Source organism: Vipera berus (assembly GCF_964194415.1).
Source record: "Vipera berus genome assembly, chromosome: 1".
Lineage (NCBI taxonomy): Eukaryota > Metazoa > Chordata > Lepidosauria > Squamata > Viperidae > Vipera > Vipera berus.
The window spans coordinates 358,037,621-358,058,549 of record NC_138202.1 but is presented as its reverse complement, the minus strand read 5'-3'; the positions used below and the strand labels follow the sequence as shown (position 1 = coordinate 358,058,549).

The following is a 20,929-nucleotide window of genomic DNA, read 5'->3' as shown; positions in this document are numbered from 1 at the left end:
TCAAATTCACTCTTTTTTTCCCCCCCCAATCCTGTCGTAACTTCGGTCGCTAAACGAATGGTTGCAAATGGAGAACCGTCTCTTAATTCCAAATAGTTTCTCTTCCTTGCTACTTTCAATGGATTTATTTTTTTTCTTTCTCCCCCCCCCTCATTTTTCCATTCTCTTATTTTATTCTCTTTTGTTTTTGGAGGCAGGGGGCAGACACTGTTTTCAGCTTGCACAAAATTTGCAGACAATTACAGCAGTGGGGGGAGAAGGAGAATTTCCCCCAACCTCCAGTGTCTGATGGCCCCTTCGGAGGCAGGAAAATTTAGCGGAACGGCATTCCAGAACAGGGCGATTTTTCCTCCGCCCCGTTCCAGACGGCGGCTGGGCTGGGAAACAGATCCCCCTTTGGCTGTGGTTGGCTGGGCCAGCTGATGGTGTCCCCCCCCCTCCCCAAACACACACACAGACACAGACACACATATTAGTGTTTCGCTTCCATTCAAATGGAACATTATCCAGAGGGCTGCAGCTGGGATGGAGCGGAGGGATTCTGGGAAATATATCCGGGGGTGGGGGCAGGGGGGGAGGACCTGGATTTATTTTGACGGAGCCTTGGGGAAATTGGGCAAGGAAGAACAAGCCACGGCTTGAAACATGTTGGCTCTTGGTTTCTCAGTGGGTTGTTTGAATACCGCAATCCCAGTGTTTGTCAGCCTGGGATGTTTTAAGAAGGGTGGGCTTCCACTCCCAGAACAATCCTGTTTTAAGCTGTGTGGACTTCCACATTCTTTAAAGCGTGCTGGCTAGGGAATTCTGGGAGTGTAAGTCCCCCCTTATTAAAGCAGGCTGGCTGGGGAATTCTGGGAGTTGAAGTCCACCCACCTTAAAACATGCTGGCTAGAGAATTCTGGGAGTTGAAGTCCACCCATCTTAAAGTGTCCTGGCTGGGGAATTCTGGGAGTTGAATTCCACGCCTCTTAAAGCGTGCTGGTGGGGAATTCTGGGAGTTGAACTGCACCCAGTCCCCCTTAAAGCATGCTGGCTGGGGAATTCTGGGAGTGGAAGTCCACCCAAAGCATGCTGGCTGTCTTTTATGACTTGGGGACTTCCACTCCCAGAATTCCAGGCCAGGCTCGGGAATTCTGGGAGTGGAAGTCCACAAGTCGTAAAAGGGCCCACGTTCCCCACCCTTGTGATGAAGGAAGGATGCAGAGATGCAAACCCCCCTTCCCTTCCCCGACTCTGCGAAATTCCTTGCATGGCCCATCCTGGCCATCTTGAATTCTAGGCAGCCATCAAGAGGATAAAATGGTCGTGTGGATTCAGTTAATGGGGTTCTCACCGTTCAATATGTTTCTTCTCCCCCTCACCCCTCACACGTCGTTTCTCCAGGCTCTTGAAGAGGCCCAAAAGGCCATCCAACAACTCTTTGGTAAGATTAAAGACATTAAGGATAAAGCAGAAAAATCGGAGCAGATGGTGAGTGCCGAGTGCCTTATTGTTTATCTTTACTACTTACAGGGTGGGATTGATAACTCTTGGCTGCTGTATGAATGTTGCTTGTTGCTTAGGAATCTGAGGAAGGAAAGGAAGGAAGGAAGGAAGGAAAGGAAGGAGGGAGGGAGGGAGGGAAGGAAGGAAGGAAGGAAGGAAGGAAAGAGGAAGGAGGGAGGGAGTGAAGGAAGGGTGGGAGAGAGGAAGGAAGGAAGGAAGGAAGGGAAAGGAAAAAGGGAGGAAGGAAGAAAGGAAAGAGGAAGGGAGGGAGCGAAGGAAGGAAGGGTGGGAGAGAGGAAGGAAGGAAGGGAAAGGAAAGGGAGGAAGGAAGGAAGGAAGGAAGGAGGGAGGGAAGGAAGGAAGGAAGATATTTGATGGGGAAGGAAGGAAGGACAGAAGAAGGAAAGGAAGCAAGGAAGGAAATGAGAACGAAGGAAGAATGGTGAAAAGAGGGAAGGAAGGGGAGGGATTGAAGGAATGGAGAGAGAGAGAGGGAAGAAGGGAAAAAGAAGGGATAGGAAAAGGAAGGAAGAGAAAATTGGGAGAAGAAGGGGAAGGAGAAAAGAGAGTGTGGAGGAGACAGGAATGAAGGAGCACAGAATTAACGAAGGGGAGAAGGAAGGAAGGGGGAGAGAATTGGGAAAGGGAGACAGGAATGAAGGAGCACAGAATTAACGAAGGGGAGAAGGAAGGAAGGGGGAGAGAATTGGGAAAGGAAAGGAAGGGAAGGAAAGATGAGGGAAAGAAGGAAGGGAGAATGGTGACGAGGGAGAGGGGAAGGAAGGGAGGGATAGGAGAATGGAGGGAGGGGGGGAAGAAAGGAAGGGAAAGAGGGAGGGATGAAGGGATAAGAGAAGAGAAAATTGAGAGACAGGGAGGGAAAGGAAAAAAAAGAAAGAAGAAAGAAAGAGTGATAGGAAAAAAAGTGAAGGGAGAGAGAATTGGGGAAGGGAAAAGAGAGGAAGGAAAGAAGGCAAGGTCAAGGGAAACGAAGAGAAAAAAAGAAATAACGGAGGGGTGGAAGGCTCAGGAGTAAAGGAAGAACTGGCTGTTTGCAGTGTTTCATGTTTATATGATTCATTACACCGAAGCCCAGGGCGAGTTTGATGGCACTAGAATTCGTTGAACACCAAAACCTCTCAGAAAGCAAAGAGTTAAAAGTCTTGATTTTCTACTTCCACCCCCAAACATATAACTTGGGGAGGGGGTGGGGCTAGAGCAGGGGTGTCAAACTCAATTTCATGGAGGGCCGCATCAGCATTGCGGTTGCCCTGGGGGGGCGTGGCCTACTGGGTGGGCGTGGCCTACTGGGTGGGCGTGGCTAGAGTGCGTATGGCCTGCTGGGTGGGCGTGGCCAGCTCTACATCGTTGGCATCAAGGTTGCCTATGGGGGCCTGGGAAGGAGTGGGACAGATCTGAGGGTCTCCGGCAGAAGGAGGGTCTCTGGGCCAGGGCCAAGGCGGCGGGGGCCGTTCCCTCACTGTTTCCAGGATGGCTTCGCGGGCCGCATGAAACCACTTCGCGGGCCGGATCCGGCCCCCCAGGCCTTGTGTTTGACATGTCTGGGCTAGATGATCTCCGAAGTCCCCCTCCCCTTATTTTGTGGGTTGCGTTTCTTTCCCTTCACCAAAGCCCACCGTTTTGAATTGGAGGCTGTGCTTTTTTCCCTGTTGAATCCTTTGCTAAAGACCTCTGCCTGCTTCCATCCAATCAGGTGAAAGAGATCACCCGGGATATCAAACAGCTGGACCACGCTAAACGCCAGTTGACCACCTCCATCACCACGCTGAACCACCTCCACATGTTAGCCGGGGGAGTGGACTCACTGGAGTAAGTTGCCTGGGATCCGTCGTTGCTTGGAATGCTGTGGCTAAGTGGTTCGTCGTAAGTCGAGGACTACCTACGTAACAACCTTGCTGCGGTTACCATAGTGTGACAAAACAGTCGTCCCTAAGTCTTTTCTCATAGTCTGTCCGTTGTCCCAGCCAAGGAAGTCCCAGTTTTAAAATTTAAAATTCTTTTTTGGGGGGGCTGGTGGTAAAAGGTAAAGGTTCCCCCCGCACATGCGTGCTAGTCGTTTCCTTTTTTTATTTTTTTTTATTTTTTTTATTTTTATTAAAAAGTTTTTCAATACATTTTATCTTTAACCATTGCCACGCGATCAAAATTGGGATGCTGGGCAACTGGTATGTAGTTATGACAGTTGCGGTGTCCTGTGGCCGCTATTTGTAACCTTCCCAGCCGGCTTTGGACAAGCAATGAATAGAATAACAAGAGTTGGAAGGGACCTTGGAGGTCATCTAGTCCAACCCCCTACTCAGGCAGGAAAAACCCTATACCATTTCGGACAAACGGCTGTCCGGTCTCTTCTTAAAAACTTTCGGTGTTGGAGCATCCGCAACTTTTGCAGGCAAGTCGTTCCACTGATTAATTGTTCAATTGGGGAGGGGGGGGGAAAGCCAGATTCGCTTAATGACCTCCTGATTCGCTTAACAACCGGAGCGATTTGCTAAACAACTGTGGCAAAAAAAAACAACGATCCTCAAAGTGGGGCCAAGCTCACTTTAAAAACCCACTTCTGCCTTGCTTAGCCACCTAGAACGCTAGGGCCGGAAGAGAGACCTTGGAGGTCATCTAGTCCAGCCCCCTGCCAGAGCAGGAGTCCTTACTGATACCATTGTATAGGAAGAGTTCAAACAACAGAGATATGTGGGGGCTCAATTGTGGTCGTAGGTTGAGGACTGCCTGTCTGTTTTTGAAAGTTGGCTTGGTGTCCTATACCCACGGTACAGGAGACTGGAGTTTCATGGAGGGGGTCAGGTTGTTAGCGGTTTTGTCTCTTGGGGGGACCCCATGTGTGAAAGAACGAAGCCCCCCCCTGGACTGGAAATCCACAGGCTGGACTGGAAATCCACAGGCTGAGGATGAATTTTATTTTAACTGGGGTTTTATTTATACAGGGACAAATGTAATTTTTTTAAACTTGTTTTTAACTTTTGTATCTGGTTTTTAATTACCCTGTAAACCGCCCTGAGTCCTTCGGGAAAGGGCGGTATATAAATGTAATAAAATAAATAAATAAATAAATAAATAAATAAATAAATAAATAAATAAATAAATAAATAAATAAATCATTGGCACCAGCCCCACTCATTTCTCTTTCCTTCCTTTTCTGTCATCCCAGGGCTATGACCAGGAAGAGACAGTACGGGGAGGTGGCCAACCTCCTCCAAGGCGTTGTGAACGTGCTGGAACATTTCAACAAATATATGGGGATCCCGCAGATCCGCCAGCTTTCCGAAAGGTAAGTACGGTCTTCCAGGTACAGACTCTCGGCGTGAAGCCCGAGCTGAATGTTACGGTGGGATGCTTGGTGCTCTCTGAGCTTGGTTGTTGTCTCGCAGACGTGGCATTGGCCCACTAGATAACTGGATGGAAGGAGAGGTTGCGGGGTGGAGGAGAAGAGGTGGGGCGGAGGAGGAGGAGGAGGAGGACGACAACGACAACAACGACTGCAGGGTTCTCTGAGCTTGGCTGGTTTCTTGCAGACAATTCATGACCCAACTAGGGCAGGGCTTTTCAACCAGTGGTACGGGTACCACCTGTGGTACATTGGCGCCTGGCAGGTGGTACGCAACCATCCTAGAGAAGTGGTAGTAGGGGAGGGGAATGACCCGAACCGGTGGCAGCACCGCACAAGCCTGAGCGAGAGACGGCGGGAGCTGCAGGGCTGTCGGGGCTCAGCGGAAGCGCCAGGATCAGCACCAGGATCCAGCTGGAGCTCGGCGCTGATCCTGGCGCTTCTGAGCCCAGAAGAAGCGCCGATCAGCTGGAATGTTGCAGCATCTCCAGAGTCTTGTGATTTACATTCAGATGCTTGACAACTGATTCATGTTTATGACGGTCACAGTGTCCCAGGGTCATGTGAAGTGACCAAAACCTGCTGCAACCACCCAGCAGATGGGGGGGGGGAAATAAAAATAAAAGCCAAACACCCCACCCCACTCCCACTGCCAATCCTCAACGGAAATGCTCACAACAATGAAAACCTCGGACAGGAGGAAGAGCGCCGCCGGGCGGGCAGGCAGGCGTCTTGCTCGGCTGTGGCTCGGGGGGCACTTTTTTCAGGGCCACTGTAACTTTGAGCAGTCACTAAGCGAACTGTTGTAAGTCGAGGACTACCTGTACTTCATCACTTTTTTCCTTTCTTTTTTTTTTGTCATTCAAGTTTTTGACCCCTTGCTAGGCGACTGGTGGTCCTCGGATGTTGCCACATCCTAAAAGTGGCACAACGGGTGAAAAGGTTGAAAAGCCGTGGACTAGGGAACATCATCAGTGCTAGAAGGGAGTGGGCTGGGCTGTCTTTATTTATCCAAGCTTGCCTTGTCAGTCAGGGAACTACTATCTCAGACCAAGCAATCACACAGTAAACAACAGCCTAATCCAGGAACCCCCGTGAATATTCCCACCAACGCTGGTGAGACAAGCTACTTGTATGTAAACAGAGAGCAAGCTCCGTGGTGGTCGTAAGACGAGGACTGTCTGTGTTCCATGTTTGTTTGGAAGCAGGGCTTTTTAGCTTTCAGGCGTGGCTTTGGATGAAAGGACGCCAGATCCACGCCTTGATTCCTGGCTTCTCGAGCACCGTCTTTTGTGGCCGCGTTTCCTTCTGCAGCCCAAGGAATCTTTTCTCTTTGACAGGGTAAAGGCAGCCCAGAACGAGCTGGGACAACAGATCTTGGCTGATTTTGAAGAGGCCTTTCCTTCCCAAGGCACAAAGGTATTTTTTATTTTTATTTTTTTTTTATTTTTATTTTTTTAAAATATCTTGATCCTTTCTGTCTGCATAATTATTGCTCATTGCACCTAAGCTGCTTGCAAGGAAATCTGAGGGTTCTTGCAGGGTTTAATGGTCGAGGTCTAGACCAGACATGTCAAACACAAGGCCCGGGGGCCGGATCCGGCCCGCGAAGTGGTTTCGTGCGGCCCGCGAAGCCATCCTGGAAACAGTGAGGGAACGGCCCCCACTGCCTTGGCCCTGGCCCAGAGACCCTCCTCCTGCCAGAGACCCTCAGATCTGTCCCACTCCTGCCCAGGCCCCCATAGGCACCCTTGATGCGAACGATGTAGAGCTGGCCACGCCCACCCAGTAGGCCATATGCACTCTAGCCACGCCCACCCAGTAGGCCACGCCCACCCTGGCCATACCCACCCGGCCCCCTGAGGGCAACTGCAATGCTGATGCGGCCCTCAATGAGATTGAGTTTGACACCCCTGGTCTAGACAAACTGGTTAACTTTTAAGACTTGCAAACTTCAACTCCCACAATTCCTTAGCCAGCATGGCTGCCCAAGGGATTCTGGGAGTTGAAGTCCACCCCATTTTAAAGTTACCCAGGTTAAGAAACCCCGCGGCAGACTCTCAAAAGGATAAGGCCCTTTGAGGCTTGTAGCTACTGAGCACCACCGTCACTAGGCAGAGCAGATTTTTATGGATTAGGTTTTGTGTTTTTTTTAATCCCACTTTCTTATTTTCCTAAATAACTCAAGGCACATCTAGGTAATCTTCCTTCTTGTGAGGTGAGCTGAGCTGAGAGAGGAGGCCCAAAGTCAGCCCAGCTGGCTTTTGTCCTTGAGGTGCAACTAGAACTCACCGCTGCCTGGTGATGGGCCCAAAGTCTCCCAACTGACTTTTGTGCCTAAGGCGAGTCTAGAATTTACCATCTCCTGGTGATGGGCCCAAAGTCACCCAGCTGGCTTTCATGCCTAAGGCGGAACTAGAACTCTCCATCTCATGGTGTTTTGCCCAAAGTCAGCCCAACTAGCTTTCATGCCTAAGGTGGGTCTAGAACTCTCAGTCTCCTGGTGAGTGGCCCAAAGTCTAGAACTCACCATCTGGACAGCCATCACCCAGCCAGCTTTCCTGCATAAGGCGGGATAGAACTCGCTATCCTGGTGATTGGCTGAAAGTCTCCCAGCTAACTTTTGTGCCTAAGGCAGGACTAGAACTCACCGTCTCCTGGTGATTGGCCCTAAAGTGATCCAGATGGCTTTCCTGCCTAAGGCGCAACTAGAATTCCCCACCACCTGGTGTTTTGCCCAAAGTCAGCCCAACTGACTTTCATGCCTAAGGCGGAACTAGAACTCACCATCACCTGGCGATTGGCCCAAAGTCAGCCCAGCCAGTTTTCCTGCCTACGGCGGGACTAGAACTGACTGTCTCTTGGCGACTGGCCCCAAATCTACCAGCTGGCTTTTGCACCTAAGGCCAGGACTAGAACTCCCAATCTCCTGGTGATTGGCCCCAAATCACCCAGATAACTTTCATGCCTCGGGACAGGATTAGCACTCAGGATGGCAGCAAAACGCCTGGCCAGCTTAATTCTCTGGGTTTCTCTTCAGCAGAGATCTGCTGGTCCCAGCAACGTTCTCCGCGATGCCTGCTTGGTCGCCAACGTCTTAGATCCCCGGATCAAGCAAGAAATCATCAAGAAGTTTATTAAGCAGCACCTCTCGGAGTATCTGGTGTTGTTCCAAGAAAACCAAGACGTGAGTTGGACTCTGCGATTCCCTCAGGGGAAAGACGCCCACTTTGGAAAAAAAAATTCAGAAATGCTTGGGGTCTTACAAGAAGCCCTGCGTCTTCCTGCTGGTCACGAGAGCTTTTCATTCTCAGTGTTTGGGTTGATGCTGAAAAAAAGATGGCCTGGGATTTTTATATACATATATACATATATATATATATATATATATATATATATATATATATATATATATATATATATATATATATATATATATATATATATATATATATGTGTGTGTGTGTGTGTGTGTGTGTGTGTGTGTGTGTGTGTGTGTGTGTAAATTACTAACAAAGAATTAAAGGGAAACTGAGATGCATTTCTGACTCCTTAGTCGTCATCAGTCAGCTATACCCTTCTGAGATTCGAACCTGGGCTGATTGCATACAAGGCAGTGTTAGCCCAGGTTCGAATCTCAGAAGGGTATAGCTGACTGATGACGACTAAGGAGTCAGAAATGCATCTCAGTTTCCCTTTAATTCTTTGTTAGTAATTTACACAAATATATGAATTGTCCGGTGTGACTACTGCCTGTTTGATAGCCTTCAAGATAGGCTGAAAACAGGAAATAAAGATTTGCCCCATGTTTGGGGCCTAGCAAGGTAATCTAAATAGTTAACATTTGAAACATATATATATATATATATATATATATATATATATATATATATATATATATATATATATATATATATATATATATATATATGTATATGTATATGTATATGTATATGTATATGTATATGTATATGTATATGTATATGTATATGTATATGTATATGTATATGTATATGTATATATGGAAATGATGTCAGTTCAGTTATGGAGATTCTGAGTCATCCAGGGCATGGCTGTTGTGATTCAGCGTCAGCTTGTGGTTTCGGCAGCTGAGTCTGATGATTCTGAAGAGGAAGTGGAGGAGGGGTTTGGAGAGCCTTTGGTGTCAGAGGAAGGGTCTGATGCACTGCAGGACTCTCAGCCTGGCCCCTCCCGTCTTGTTCCTCCTCAGACTCAGCTGTGTGAGCACGAGGGATTGGAAGAAGACGATCCACACCTGGCTCTGCTCAGGGACGCTAGGAGCAGGAGGCAATCTAGCAGAGCAGAGCAGAGGAAAGCAATGAGGCAACTCGGGAGAAGGCAATGAGAAGCCACGCCTTGGGACTGCTGATAAAAGGGGAAGGTGTGGGAGGTGCTGGTTGCTGAAGGCAACCCTTTGAAGATCTTCCGCTAGTGTCCTGGTCTGTTATTCTCGTTTAACTCTTGTTTAATCTTTTTGTTTTAAGTCTTGTTTGAACTTTTCGTTTCACTTTTCTTTGAACTCTTTGTAAATAAATTGGGTTGGTTGTTTTTTTTCCAGCCTGTTGATTATAAAAAGGGGTTGTCCCTCACATTCAAACAGGGCCGGTGGTAGGCTGGAACGGAACAATGGCTGTCTCAAAGGTGCTTTTTTCAAAAGGCAGCTGGACATTCTCGGTGTTTTCCTTGAAGACGTTTCGCTTCTCTTCCAAGAAGCTTCTTCAGCTCTGACTGGATGGTGGGGAACAGAAGGATTTATACTCCTTGCAGACAGCTGGTCATTTGCCTCCTTTTAGAGAGTGAGTGAGGCTGCTTAATAATAATAATAAACCTTTATTGTCAAAGTACAACGTGTGTACATTGAGATTAGCTGAGCCTTCCCCCGTGCTCTCTCCCCCCAACACACAGTGACAACAAACCCTCCCTCCCACCACACCATGTGACCCAACTACACCACACACCGGCCGCCCAAGTCAATTCTGCATACGTTCACAGAGATTAGTAAAGGTAAAGGTTCCCCCGCACATACGTGCTAGTCGTTTCCGACACTAGGGGCCGGTGCTCATCTCCGTTTCAAAGCCGAAGAGCCAGCGCTTGTCCGAGGGCGTCTCCGTGGTCATGTGGCCGGCATGACTGGACGCCAAAGGCGCACGGAACGCTGTTACCTTCCCACCGGAGTGGTCCCTATTTTTCTACTTGCATTTTTACGTGCTTTCGAACTGCTAGGTTGGCAGAAGCTGGGACAGGTAACAGGCGCTCACTCTGTTACGCGGCACTCGGGATTCGACCTGCCAAACTGCCGACCTTCTGATCGACAAGCTCAGCGTCCTAACCCACTGAGCCACCACGTCCCATTCACAGAGATTATATCCCATTTAAAAGCCTAACAGCCCACGGATAAAAGCTGTTTTTCAGCCTGTTGGAGGTTTACCTGCACCACTCAGGTGACCTTGAGGACACAGACAAACCTCCAAGTGGCTTGAATGACTCTCGGGTGTCAAACTGCCGGCCCGTGGGCCGGACGCGTCACACGGAAGCCACGCCCACCCCATTGCAGTCAGTGGCAAAACAGTCCCGATATGTCGCGCAACATCACGTGATGTCGCGAGTTTGACACCCCTGCTCCAAAAGGAGGCAAATGACCAGCTGTCTGCAAGGAGTATAAATCCTTCCATTCCCCACCATCCCAGTCAAAGCTGAAGAAGCTTCTCGGATGAGAAGCGAAACGTCTTCAAGGGAAAATCAAGGAAGTCCAGTTGACTCTTGAAAAAAGCAGCTTTGGGATAAGCCTGACCTGGATGGCTGAGAATCTCCATAGATGGTGTCAGGTTTCCGACGACGACGAATGGGCTTTTCAAGTGACTCTGAGGCATTGTTTACCTTAAAAGTCCTTTATTAGCCCAATACACCAGCAAATGACATGATGACATGATAGCAGTCTTCCAATATCTCAGGGGCTGCCCCAAAGAAGAGGGAGTCAAGCTATTCTCCAAAGCACCTGAAGCCAGGAGAAGAAGCAACGGGTGGAAACTAGTCAAGGAGAGAAGCAGTCTAGAACTAAGGAGAAACTTCCTGACAGTTAAAACAATTAACCAGTGGAACTCCTTGCCTCCAGAAGTGGTGAATGCTCCAACACTGGAAGTTTTTAAGAAGAGACTGGACAGCCATTTGTCTGAAATGGTATAGGGTTTCCTGCCTGAGCAGGGGGTTGGACTAGAAGACCTCCAAGGTCCCTTCCAACTTTTATTATTATTATTATTATTATTATTATTATTATTATTATTATTATTGTTATTGTTATTGTTATTGTTATTGTTGTTATTATTATTATTTGCTTGCTCGAAGAAAGCTGGAATCTGCAATCTCCGCCCCCTTGCACAATATATTAAAACACAGTTCTCCACCTTTCTAATTTTGTCATTAATCATATTCTCCAATTAATTTAAAGAATCAGTTTCCCTTCCCTTAGAAAACCCGCCAAGGTCTTATCTTCTTTAGTTAGAGATGGCCTTGAAGGTGCAATCCTACTCGTCCCCCCCACCTTAAACTCAATCTCTTAAAGCAATACACAAGTTTAACATGTGAAATGGCTACTTCTTCATCTCTTGTCAAGCAAGAACATTCGATGTTAGCAGCGTTGACAAATGGTTCGCGATGTGCATTGTACATCTTGATATCAGCATGGAGGAGAAAGATGGCTGAAATCTCCTGCTGTCCTCTCCCAGGTTGCTTGGCTAGACAAGATCGACCGGCGTTACGCCTGGATGAAGCGCCAGTTGGTAGACTACGAGGAAAAATACGGCCGGATGTTCCCAGCGGAATGGTGCATGACAGAACGGATCGCAGTGGATTTCTGTCACATTACAAGGTGGGATGCCAAAATCTTGTTGTTTTTTTCCCCCACCTCTAGGAATGTTCCTTCTGGGTCCTTTTCACCCAGACCATTAAAAATCCGCCCTGTGCGTGCCCACAGAGAGGGCCTCCTCAGGGTGCCTCCGGTCAGGGAATGTCGACTGGTGGCCCCCAGGGGGAGGGCCTTCTCTGTGGGTGCTCCAGCATTATGGAACCAACTGCCGGTTGAGCTCCGGATGGCACCGGACCTCCGATCCTTCCGTCGCGGGTTGAAGACCCACTTGTTTGAGTTAGCTGGTCTGGCCTGATGGGGAATATGGGTTTTTAATTGGTTTTTATTATTCTATTATTGCTGTATTTTAATTGGGCATGGTTTAATTCTCTTTTAATTTTTGTATAGCTATTGATATATGCCCTGTGAACCGCCCTGAGTCCCTAGGGAGAATGGCGGTATAGAAATCGAATAAATGAAATGAAAAAATGAAATGAAAAATACAAAGAGCAGTTAATTTTAAATTTTATTTTTAGAAGCTGGATGTAATGCTTCCAAATTCCATTTTACAGGCTGAATTGCACAAGCTGAGATAAGCCCAAAGGGTTGTTCTTTCTGTGTTATTGCAAAAAACAAAAAAAAAATATCTCTTTAATCAAGAATGTAACTGCTTTATAACTGCTATTCTAACAGCAAATCCTTCATAAAAGTTATTGCATTACATTCTTGAGTAAATTTATCTTTCCACTGGTACATAATTTTTTTGGTACCACTCCCCCCAAAAAGTGGTGTTATTAGCCATCAAACCTCAAATGTACATTTTTCCCCAAAGGTTTCCACAATTTTGGCCACTACTGTACCTGAAAGAGACTTTGGTCACACCAGAAATTGTAGTGGGAACGGGCAGGGCAGACACTGTCCAAATGAATCCCATGTGTGCAAGTTTTTAAGCCATTTGCATGTCAGGTAATGTGCCAGCATGCAGCCAAGCAGCTTAAAAGGAACCGATGTGCAATTTAATATAGGTAGTCTTCAACTTACGACCACAATGGAGCCCAAACTTTTTGCTGCTGAGGCAGTTGTTAACTGAATTTTGCTGTGTTTTACAACCCTTCTTGCCACAGTTGCAAAGTGAATCATGGTCAGTTGTTAAGTTAGTATCACTGGCTGCCAGCAGTTCAAGTCTCACCGGCTCGAGGTTGACTCATCCTCCCATCGTTCTGAGGTCGGTAAAATGAGGACATAGATTGTTGGGGGCAAGAGGCTGACTCTGTAAACTGCTTAGAGGGGGCTGTAAAAGCTCTGTGAAGCGGTATATAAGTCTAAGTGCTACTGCTGTTGCGGGTGTTAAGTGAATCTGGCTTCCCCGTTGGAAACTCATCAAGGAGAGAAGCAACCTAGAACTAAGGAGAAACTTCCTGACTCTGAGAGGAATTAACCAGTGGAACTCCTTGCCTCCAGAAGCGGTGAATGCTCCAACACTGGAAGTTTTTAAGAAGAGACTGGACAGCCATTTGTCTGAAATATTTTATTTTTATTTTTTATTTTTATTTTAATTCCATTTATATCCCGCCCTTCTCCGGAGACTCAGGGCGGCTTACAAGCTTAGCAGTAGCCTTCATTCTATGTATATGCCTGCTTATTAGGGCTTTCACACACACCCCAAGCGGCATTATTACAAAGTCAGCTTAATTGCCCCCAACAATCTGGGTCCTCATTTTACCTACCTGGCAAGGATGGAAGGCTGAGTCAACCTTGAGCCTGGTGGGACTCGAACCTGCGCTAATTGCAGGCAGCTGGCGTTACTTAAGGAGGCATTAGCCCACTGCTCCACCAAGGCTCTGGTATAGGGTTTCCTGCCTGAGCAGGGGGTTCGACTAGATGACCTCCAAGGTCCCTTCCAACATCATCATCATCATCATCATCATCGACTTTGCTTGTTAGAAGTTTGCAAAAGATGACCCCAGGACACTGCAACTGTCATCAGTACATGCCAGTTGCCAAGCATTGGAATTTTGATCACGTGACCACAAGGATGCTGTACACCGGTCGTCAATGTGAAAAACGGTCCTAAGTCCCTTTTTTCCAGTGCCCTTGTAACTTTGAACGGTCACTAAACGAGCTGTTCTAAAGGGAGCACCTCAATAAAAAGGAAAAAAAAGGTGAAGGTAAAGGTTCCCTCGCACATGCGTGCTGGTCGTTTCCGACTCTAGGGGCTGGTGCTCATCTCCGTTTCAAAGCTGAAGAGCCAGCGCTTGTCCGAGGACATCTCCGTGGTCATGTGGCCGGCATGACTGGACGCCAAAGGCGCACGGAACGCTGTTACCTTCCCACCGGAGTGGTCCCTATTTTTCTACTTGAATTTTTACGTGCTTTCGAACTGCTAGGTTGGCAGAAGCTGGGACGGGTAACAGGCACTCACTCTGCTACGCGGCACTCGGGATTCGACCCGTCAAACTGCCGACCTTCTGATCGACAAGCTCAGCGTCCTAACCCACTGAGCCACCGCGTCCCTAGTAAAAAGGAACCGATGCGCAATTTCATGATTGGGTGGCTCACAACAATAAAAATTAAAAAACATAGAATAATTTTTTTTAAAAAAGAATTAAACAATAAATGCAAAATTACAAGACAATTTAACCCAGTAAAAAGCCTAATTAAAAAACGTAGTCAGTCCAGGCCCGCTTGTTGGAACAACCAGGTCTTCAGGTCACGGCAGAAGGACCGAAGGTCAGGGGCCATCCGCAGCTCCGGGGGCAGTTCGTTCCAGAGGGTCGGCGCACCCACAGAGAAGGCTCTCCCCCTGGGGGTCGCCAGCCGGATTGCCTGGCCGACGGCACCCTGAGGAGGCCGACTCTGTGGGAACGAACCGGGCGATGGGAGGTTGACATTGGCAGCATGTGGTCTCGCAAGTACCCCGGGCCTAAGGCACGTAGGGCTTTAAAGGCTATTACCAGCACCTTGAATCGCACCCGGAGGGCAACGAACAAAGCGAGCGGCAGTGAAAATGGGAATACAGGCAGCGGTGGGATTCAGATATCTGAACAACCCGGTTCTCTTATGTGGATGCCGCTTCCGGAAGTCCATTCGGAGCCTGGGCAACCAAAAAATTAGCTCTCGCCGGTTTCGCCGAAGTGGTGAGAACTGGCTGAATCCCACCACTGCTTCCCTTCCCTCCCCTCCCCTCCCCTTCCCTTCCCTCTTCCTTCCAGTGGTGGGATTCAAATATCTGAACAACCGGTTCTCTTACGTGGATGCCGCTTCCAGACGTCCATTCTGGGCCTAGGCAACCAAAAAATTAGCTCCCGCCGGTTCTGCTGCTAAGTGAGAGGCTCGTTAAGTGAGCTTTGCCCCACTTTACGACTTTCCTTGCCGTAGTCGTTAAGTGAATCACTGCAGTTGTTAACGGCGTTAAGTGAATCTGGCCCCACACATTGACTTTGCTTCTCAGAAGGTGGCCAACGGTGATCGTGTGACCCCAGGATACTTCAGCCGTCATAAATGTGAGTCAGCTGTCAAGCATCCGAGTGCAAATCACGTGGCCTTGGGGATGCTGCAGCGGTCATAAGTGTGAAAAACGGTCCTAAGTCACTGTTTTCGGTGTCGTAACTTTGAACGGTCACTAAATCAGCTGCTGTAAGTTGAGAACTACCTCTAAAATCTGAGCAATGGGATGATTTAAAAAAAAAAAGGCTATGTTGTTTTCCGGCATTTCTGTTGCGGATGCCACAAGTTGAAACAAGGACAGGTAGTCATCAAGTTCCAACAGCTCATTTACTGACCGTTTAGAGTTACAACGGCAGTGAAAAAAAGTGACCCACAATCGTGTTTCGCACTTACGACCGTTGCAGCGTCCCTGTGGTCACGTGATCAAAATTCAGACACTGGGCAACTGGCATGTACTACTGACTGTTGCACTGTCCCGGAGTCGTATGATCCCCTTTTGCAGTCTTCTGGGTAGCAAACGCAAGGGGGAAGGAGCCAGATTCCCTTCACAACCGTGTGACTCACTTAACAACTGCCTTGATTCACTTAACAACGGTGGCAAAAAAAAGTCGTAAAATGGTGCAAACGCTCACTTCACAAATTTTTTCACTTAGCAACAGGAATTCCGGCCCGAGTTGTGGTCGTAAGTCGAAGACTACCGGTACTGGCATGAGAGATTTTGCCGCCTCCTCTCTTTGCAGGACAGAGCTGGGGAAAATCATGCGCGCCCGGGCGAGGGAGATCGAGGTGAAACTGCTGCTTTTCGCCATCCAGAGGACCACCAACTTCGAAGGGCTGTTGGCCAAACGCTTCTCGGGTTCCACCCTGTCAGAGACGGTGACGGTAAAAAAGGACCCCACGTTTTTGTGGGTTTCACCCTCCTGCGGGCACCGGGGGTGGGGGTGGGAGGGGAAGTCCCTGCGTATCTTGCCCGCAGTTTGCCAGTTTGCGCCCTCCAGTCCCAGAGCCTTGCAGCCCTGATGGGAAAAAGAAGGATTTTTTTCCCCCCATTACAGATAAGTCCTTAATGTCTGATCGAAGTTACGACGGAGTCCCCCAAAGTTCAGAGTGCGACAACTCGCCGCAGCCAACCCGCCACCAGGCGCCCTGCTCTGGGGCACTTCAACAATTCAATTTAAATGTCTAAAATAATTTTTAAAATGTTTTGATTCGTGTCACTCATGTGACGTTTTGTCCTTCCTTTGGCATCCTTCCTTTAATTCTTCTTCTTCTTCTTCTTCTTCTTCTTCTTCTTCTTCTTCTTCTTCTTCTTCTTCTTCTTCTTCTTCCTTCTTCTTCTTCCTCTTCCTCTTCCTCTTCCTCTTCTTCTTCCTCTTCCTCTTCTTCTTCTTCTTCTTCTTCTTCTTCTTCTTCTTCCTCCTCCTCCTCTTCTTCCTCTTCTTCTTCTTCTTCCTCTTCTTCTTCTTCTTCTTCTTCCTCTTCCTCTTCCTCTTCTTCTTCCTCTTCCTCTTCCTCTTCCTCTTCTTCTTCTTCTTCTTCCTCCTCCTCCTCCTCCTCCTCCTCCTCCTCCTCCTCTTCTTCTTCTTCTTCTTCTTCTTCTTCTTCTTCTTCTTCTTCTTCTTCTTCTTCTTCTTCTTCTTCTTCTTCTTCTTCTCTTCCTCCTCCTCCTCCTCCTCCTCCTCCTCCTCCTTCTCCTTCTCCTATAGGGAAGGGTTGCTGGAATTGGGTATGTGTAGTTTAACGAAAAGAAGAGAGGGGTGACATGATAGCAGTCTTCCAATGTCTCAGGGGCTGCCCCAAAGAAGAGGGAGTCAAGCTCTTCTCCAAAGCCCCTGAAGGCAGGACAAGAAGCAACGGATGGAAACTAACCAAAGAGAGAACTAAGGAGAAATTTCCTGACAGTTAGAACAATTAACCAGTGGAACAACCTGCCTCCAGAAGCGGTGAATGCTCCAACACTGGAAGTCTTTAAGAAGAGACTGGACAGCCATTTGTCTGAAATGGTATAGGGTTTCCTCCCTGAACAGGGGGTTGGACTAGATGACCTCCAAGATCCCTTCCAAGTTTATTATTATTATTATTATTATTATTAACAATCTGCCTCCAGAAGTGGTGAATGCTCCAACGCTGGAAGTTTTAAAGAAGAGACTGGCCAGCCATTTGTCTGAAATGGGATAGGGTTTCCTGCCTTAGCAGGGGGTTGGACTAGATGACCTCCAAGGTCCCTTACAACTTATTATCCTCCTCCTCCTCCTCCTCCTCCTCCTCCTCCTCCTCCTCCTCCTTCTTCTATATTTGTGTAATTCTTGTTCCGTGGCGAATTTTCCCGCGGTGACTTTTCCCGTGGCGAGTTGTCATGGACCCCCCCCCCCAAATTGTACTAACAGCCCTGTTTCAAAGTTGTGATGTCTGTCTGCTGCCCCCAGCACCCCCGCCAATCCATAAGGCTCTTTGCAGCACCCCGTGGTCACATGACCGCAATTTATTTTTTTTTCCCTCCCCCCTCCCCCCCAAAAAAAAAGAAACCAGCTTTTTACTTCCAGATTCTGGAAGACAATGCTCTGTCGCGATGAATGGCTTCGCTTAACGACTGTGGCGTTAAGCACCTCTGTTTATACAGCCAAGGATTGCGTTAGCTTGTGTTTTTTTGGGCTGCTGCCACACAGGGCTGGCTCGCGTTGTAACGGATCGCTTTTTCCCCCGTCTTTCTCCGACAGAAAAAACCCGATCCTCCGCTTGCCTCCACGAACCCTTTTCTCGAGGAAGAATCGGCGACCGACGAGGATGAATCCCCCTCGGAAAAGGCCGACCTTGACAAGGTAAATGTCGTTCATCCGGAGAGCCCGTCTTTCTCCCACACAAACGGGCGGGCCTTTTCTCTTCCCCCCCCCACTTCCCTACATTGATATGCCTTGGACTACAATCCCCCTCTGCGAGTGAAGAAGGAGAGTGCAAAACTTGGGTTGAAACTAAACATTAAGAAAACCAAGATCATGGCATCCGGCCCTCTCAATTCCTGGCAAATAGATGGGGAAGAAATGGAAGTAGTGACAGATTTTATTTTCCTGGGCTCCAAGATCACTGCAGATGGGGACTGTAGCCAAGAAATTAAAAGACGCTTGCTCCTGGGGAGGAAAGCCATGGCAAATCTAGACAGCACACTAAAAAGCAGAAACATCACCCTGTCAACAAAAGTGCGTATAGTCAAGGCTATGGTCTTCCCAGTTGCAATGTATGGCAGTGAAAGCTGGACCATAAGAAAGGCTGAGCGACAAAGAATTGAGGCCTTTGAACTATGGTGCTGGAGAAGACTCCTGCGAGTCCCTTGGACTGCAAGGCAATCAAACCGGTCAGTCCTAGAGGAGATAAACCCTGACTGCTCTTTAGAAGGCCAGATCCTGAAATTGAAACTCAAATACTTTGGCCACCTGATGAGAAGGAAGGACTCACTGGAGAAGAGCCTAATGCCAGGAAAGATTGAGGGCAAGAGAAGAAGGGGACGTCAGAGAACGAGGTGGCTGGATGGAGTCACTGAAGCAGTAGGCGTGAGCTTAGATGAACTCCAGAAGATGGTAGAGGACAGGAAGGCCTGGAGGAACGTTGTCCATAGGGTCGCGATGGGTCGGACACGACTTCGCAGCTAACAACAACACAATCCCCCTCCTCCCCAGCTGTGCTGGAGACCCTTCGGCTGAGGTTACCAGAACTCTGTTCCTTCCGTTTTCCAGCTGCAGTCTTTCTTTTTGCAGTTTTCTTAGACAGTGCAGGGTATAAGCAGCTTGGATGGTGTCTTCCGGTAGTCCTCAATTTATAACCGTTTGTTTAGCGACCGGTTATAAGCAGCCTGGATATTGTCTTCCGGTAGCCCTCAGCTTATAGTGGTTTGTTTAGCGACCCGTTTTAAGCACCTTGGATGTTGTCTTCCGGTAGTCCTCAATTTATAACTCTTTGTTTAGCGACCGGTTATAAGCAGCTTGGATATTGTCTTCTGGTAATCCTCGGCTTATGACCATTAGTTTAGCGACCGGTATAAGCACCCCGGATATTGTCTTCCAGTAGTCCTCAGCTTATAATAGTTCGTTGACTGACCCGTTTTAAGCACCTTGGATGTTGTCTTTTGGTAGTCCTCAATTTATAACCGTTTGTTTAGCGACCAGTTATAAGCAGCTTGGATATTGTCTTCTGGTAATCCTCGGTTTATGACCATTAGTTTAGCGACCGGTATAAGAACCCTGGATATTGTCTTCCAGTAGTCCTCAGCTTATAATAGTTCGTTGACTGACCCGTTTTAAGCACCTTGGATGTTGTCTTCCGGTAGTCCTCAATTTATAACCGTTTGTTTAGCGACCGGTTATAAGCAGCTTGGATATTGTCTTCAGATAGTCCTCGGCTTACAACCGTTCATTTATCTATTCAAAGTTATAACAACACTGAAAAAAGTGACTTACTGGTTCTCGTACTTACGATCCTTGCCCTGCTAATTGACCAGCCGTAACTTGAGGACGACCTATAAAAACTATTAAAGAAAACTGAGGCCAAACCGAGCACAGCCAGACCACTCCTCTTTATGAAATAACAGATTACAGGTAATCCTCGATTTACGACCACAGTTGAGCCCAAAATTTCTGTTGCTAAATGAGACTGTTGTTAAGTGAGTTTTGCCCCATTGTGTGACCTTTCTTGCCACAATTGTTAAGTGATTCGCTGCAGTTCTTAAGTCAGTAACCTGGTTGTTAAGTGAATCTGGCTTCCCCATTGACTTTGCTTGTCAGAAGGTCGCAAAAGGGGATTGCGTGACCCCGGGACACTGCGACCGTCATAAATAGGAGTCAGTTGCCAAGCGTCCAAATGCAAATCACGTGACCATGGGGATGGTCATAGGTGTTAAAAATGGTCATAAGTCACTTTTTTCAGTCCTGCTATAACTTTGAACAGTCACTAAATGAACGGCTGTAAATCGAGAACTATCTGTATAGCTAGTTTTATGTATATATCATTAGCCCAGGGAGCTAACAAAGTGAAAAGCAAGATAGCGGCATTCTTTTCCTGAGAATCTCTACTGGTTTTATAATCTCTCTGTCGTGGTTCCGACAGATGAAACTCTTCAAAAGAACTTTGAGGCATCGTTTACCTTAAAGGATCTTTTATTCGAGTAGCAGAATATCGGCACTTACATAATCGAAGCCCAAAAACTGAATTCCCCTCCCCTGGGCACATAGTATCAAAGCACAATTCCCTCCTCCAGTTTACGGTCCTAAATCACATTCCCCAATTAGCTTGAAGCGCGGGCTTCCTCTCCATTTCTCCAGCTCGCCAATTCTTTTATCAACTCTGGGCTCAGTCACCTTGATTCTCACGCTAGGTTTAGTGTTGCTATGTCTAGCTGGACTCTCATTCACATCTCCCCCCACCCAGCATAACTCTAAAAGTGAAAGGGAAAAAGATGGCTACATTTCCCTCTGTTGTCAATGCAAAACATCCGATTTTAGCAGCGTTGACAGCAACAATGGGAAAGCCACTGGTGTGGGATGATGTGTAGGAGGAACCTACTTTTGCCATCTATTGTCAATGCAAAACATCCAGATGTTAGCAGTGTTGACACACACACTTTTTTTTCTCTTAGCCACAAAAGCCAAAAATTCCGAGCAATCCGTTCCATGGAATTGTTTCTAAGTGCTTTGAACCCCACCTGTATGTCTACATTGAATCTCAGGACAGGTGAGTGACAATTATTTGCATGTGGTTTGCCGGGGGGGGGTTGGGGGGTTGGGGGG

The 20,929-nt window shown here is 47.7% G+C and overlaps 1 protein-coding gene across 2 annotated transcripts in view; it reads left to right on the top strand.

Moving 5' to 3' along the window:
- VPS53 (VPS53 subunit of GARP complex) overlaps positions 1-20,929 on the top strand; it is a 66,139-nt gene that overhangs the window by 14,871 nt on the left and 30,339 nt on the right. The window contains exons 5-13 of one of the 2 annotated variants that reach the window (XM_081346688.1): positions 1,384-1,470; positions 3,200-3,315; positions 4,670-4,789; positions 6,187-6,265; positions 7,890-8,033; positions 11,590-11,732; positions 15,896-16,037; positions 17,873-17,974; positions 20,779-20,873. In XM_081346688.1, coding sequence (XP_081202814.1) covers positions 1,384-1,470; positions 3,200-3,315; positions 4,670-4,789; positions 6,187-6,265; positions 7,890-8,033; positions 11,590-11,732; positions 15,896-16,037; positions 17,873-17,974; positions 20,779-20,873 — 1,028 coding nt within the window. Of the gene's footprint in view, positions 1-1,383; positions 1,471-3,199; positions 3,316-4,669; positions 4,790-6,186; positions 6,266-7,886; positions 8,034-11,589; positions 11,733-15,895; positions 16,038-17,872; positions 17,975-20,778; positions 20,874-20,929 lie in introns of both variants that reach the window. The other variant, XM_081346687.1, reaches the window with a different exon arrangement.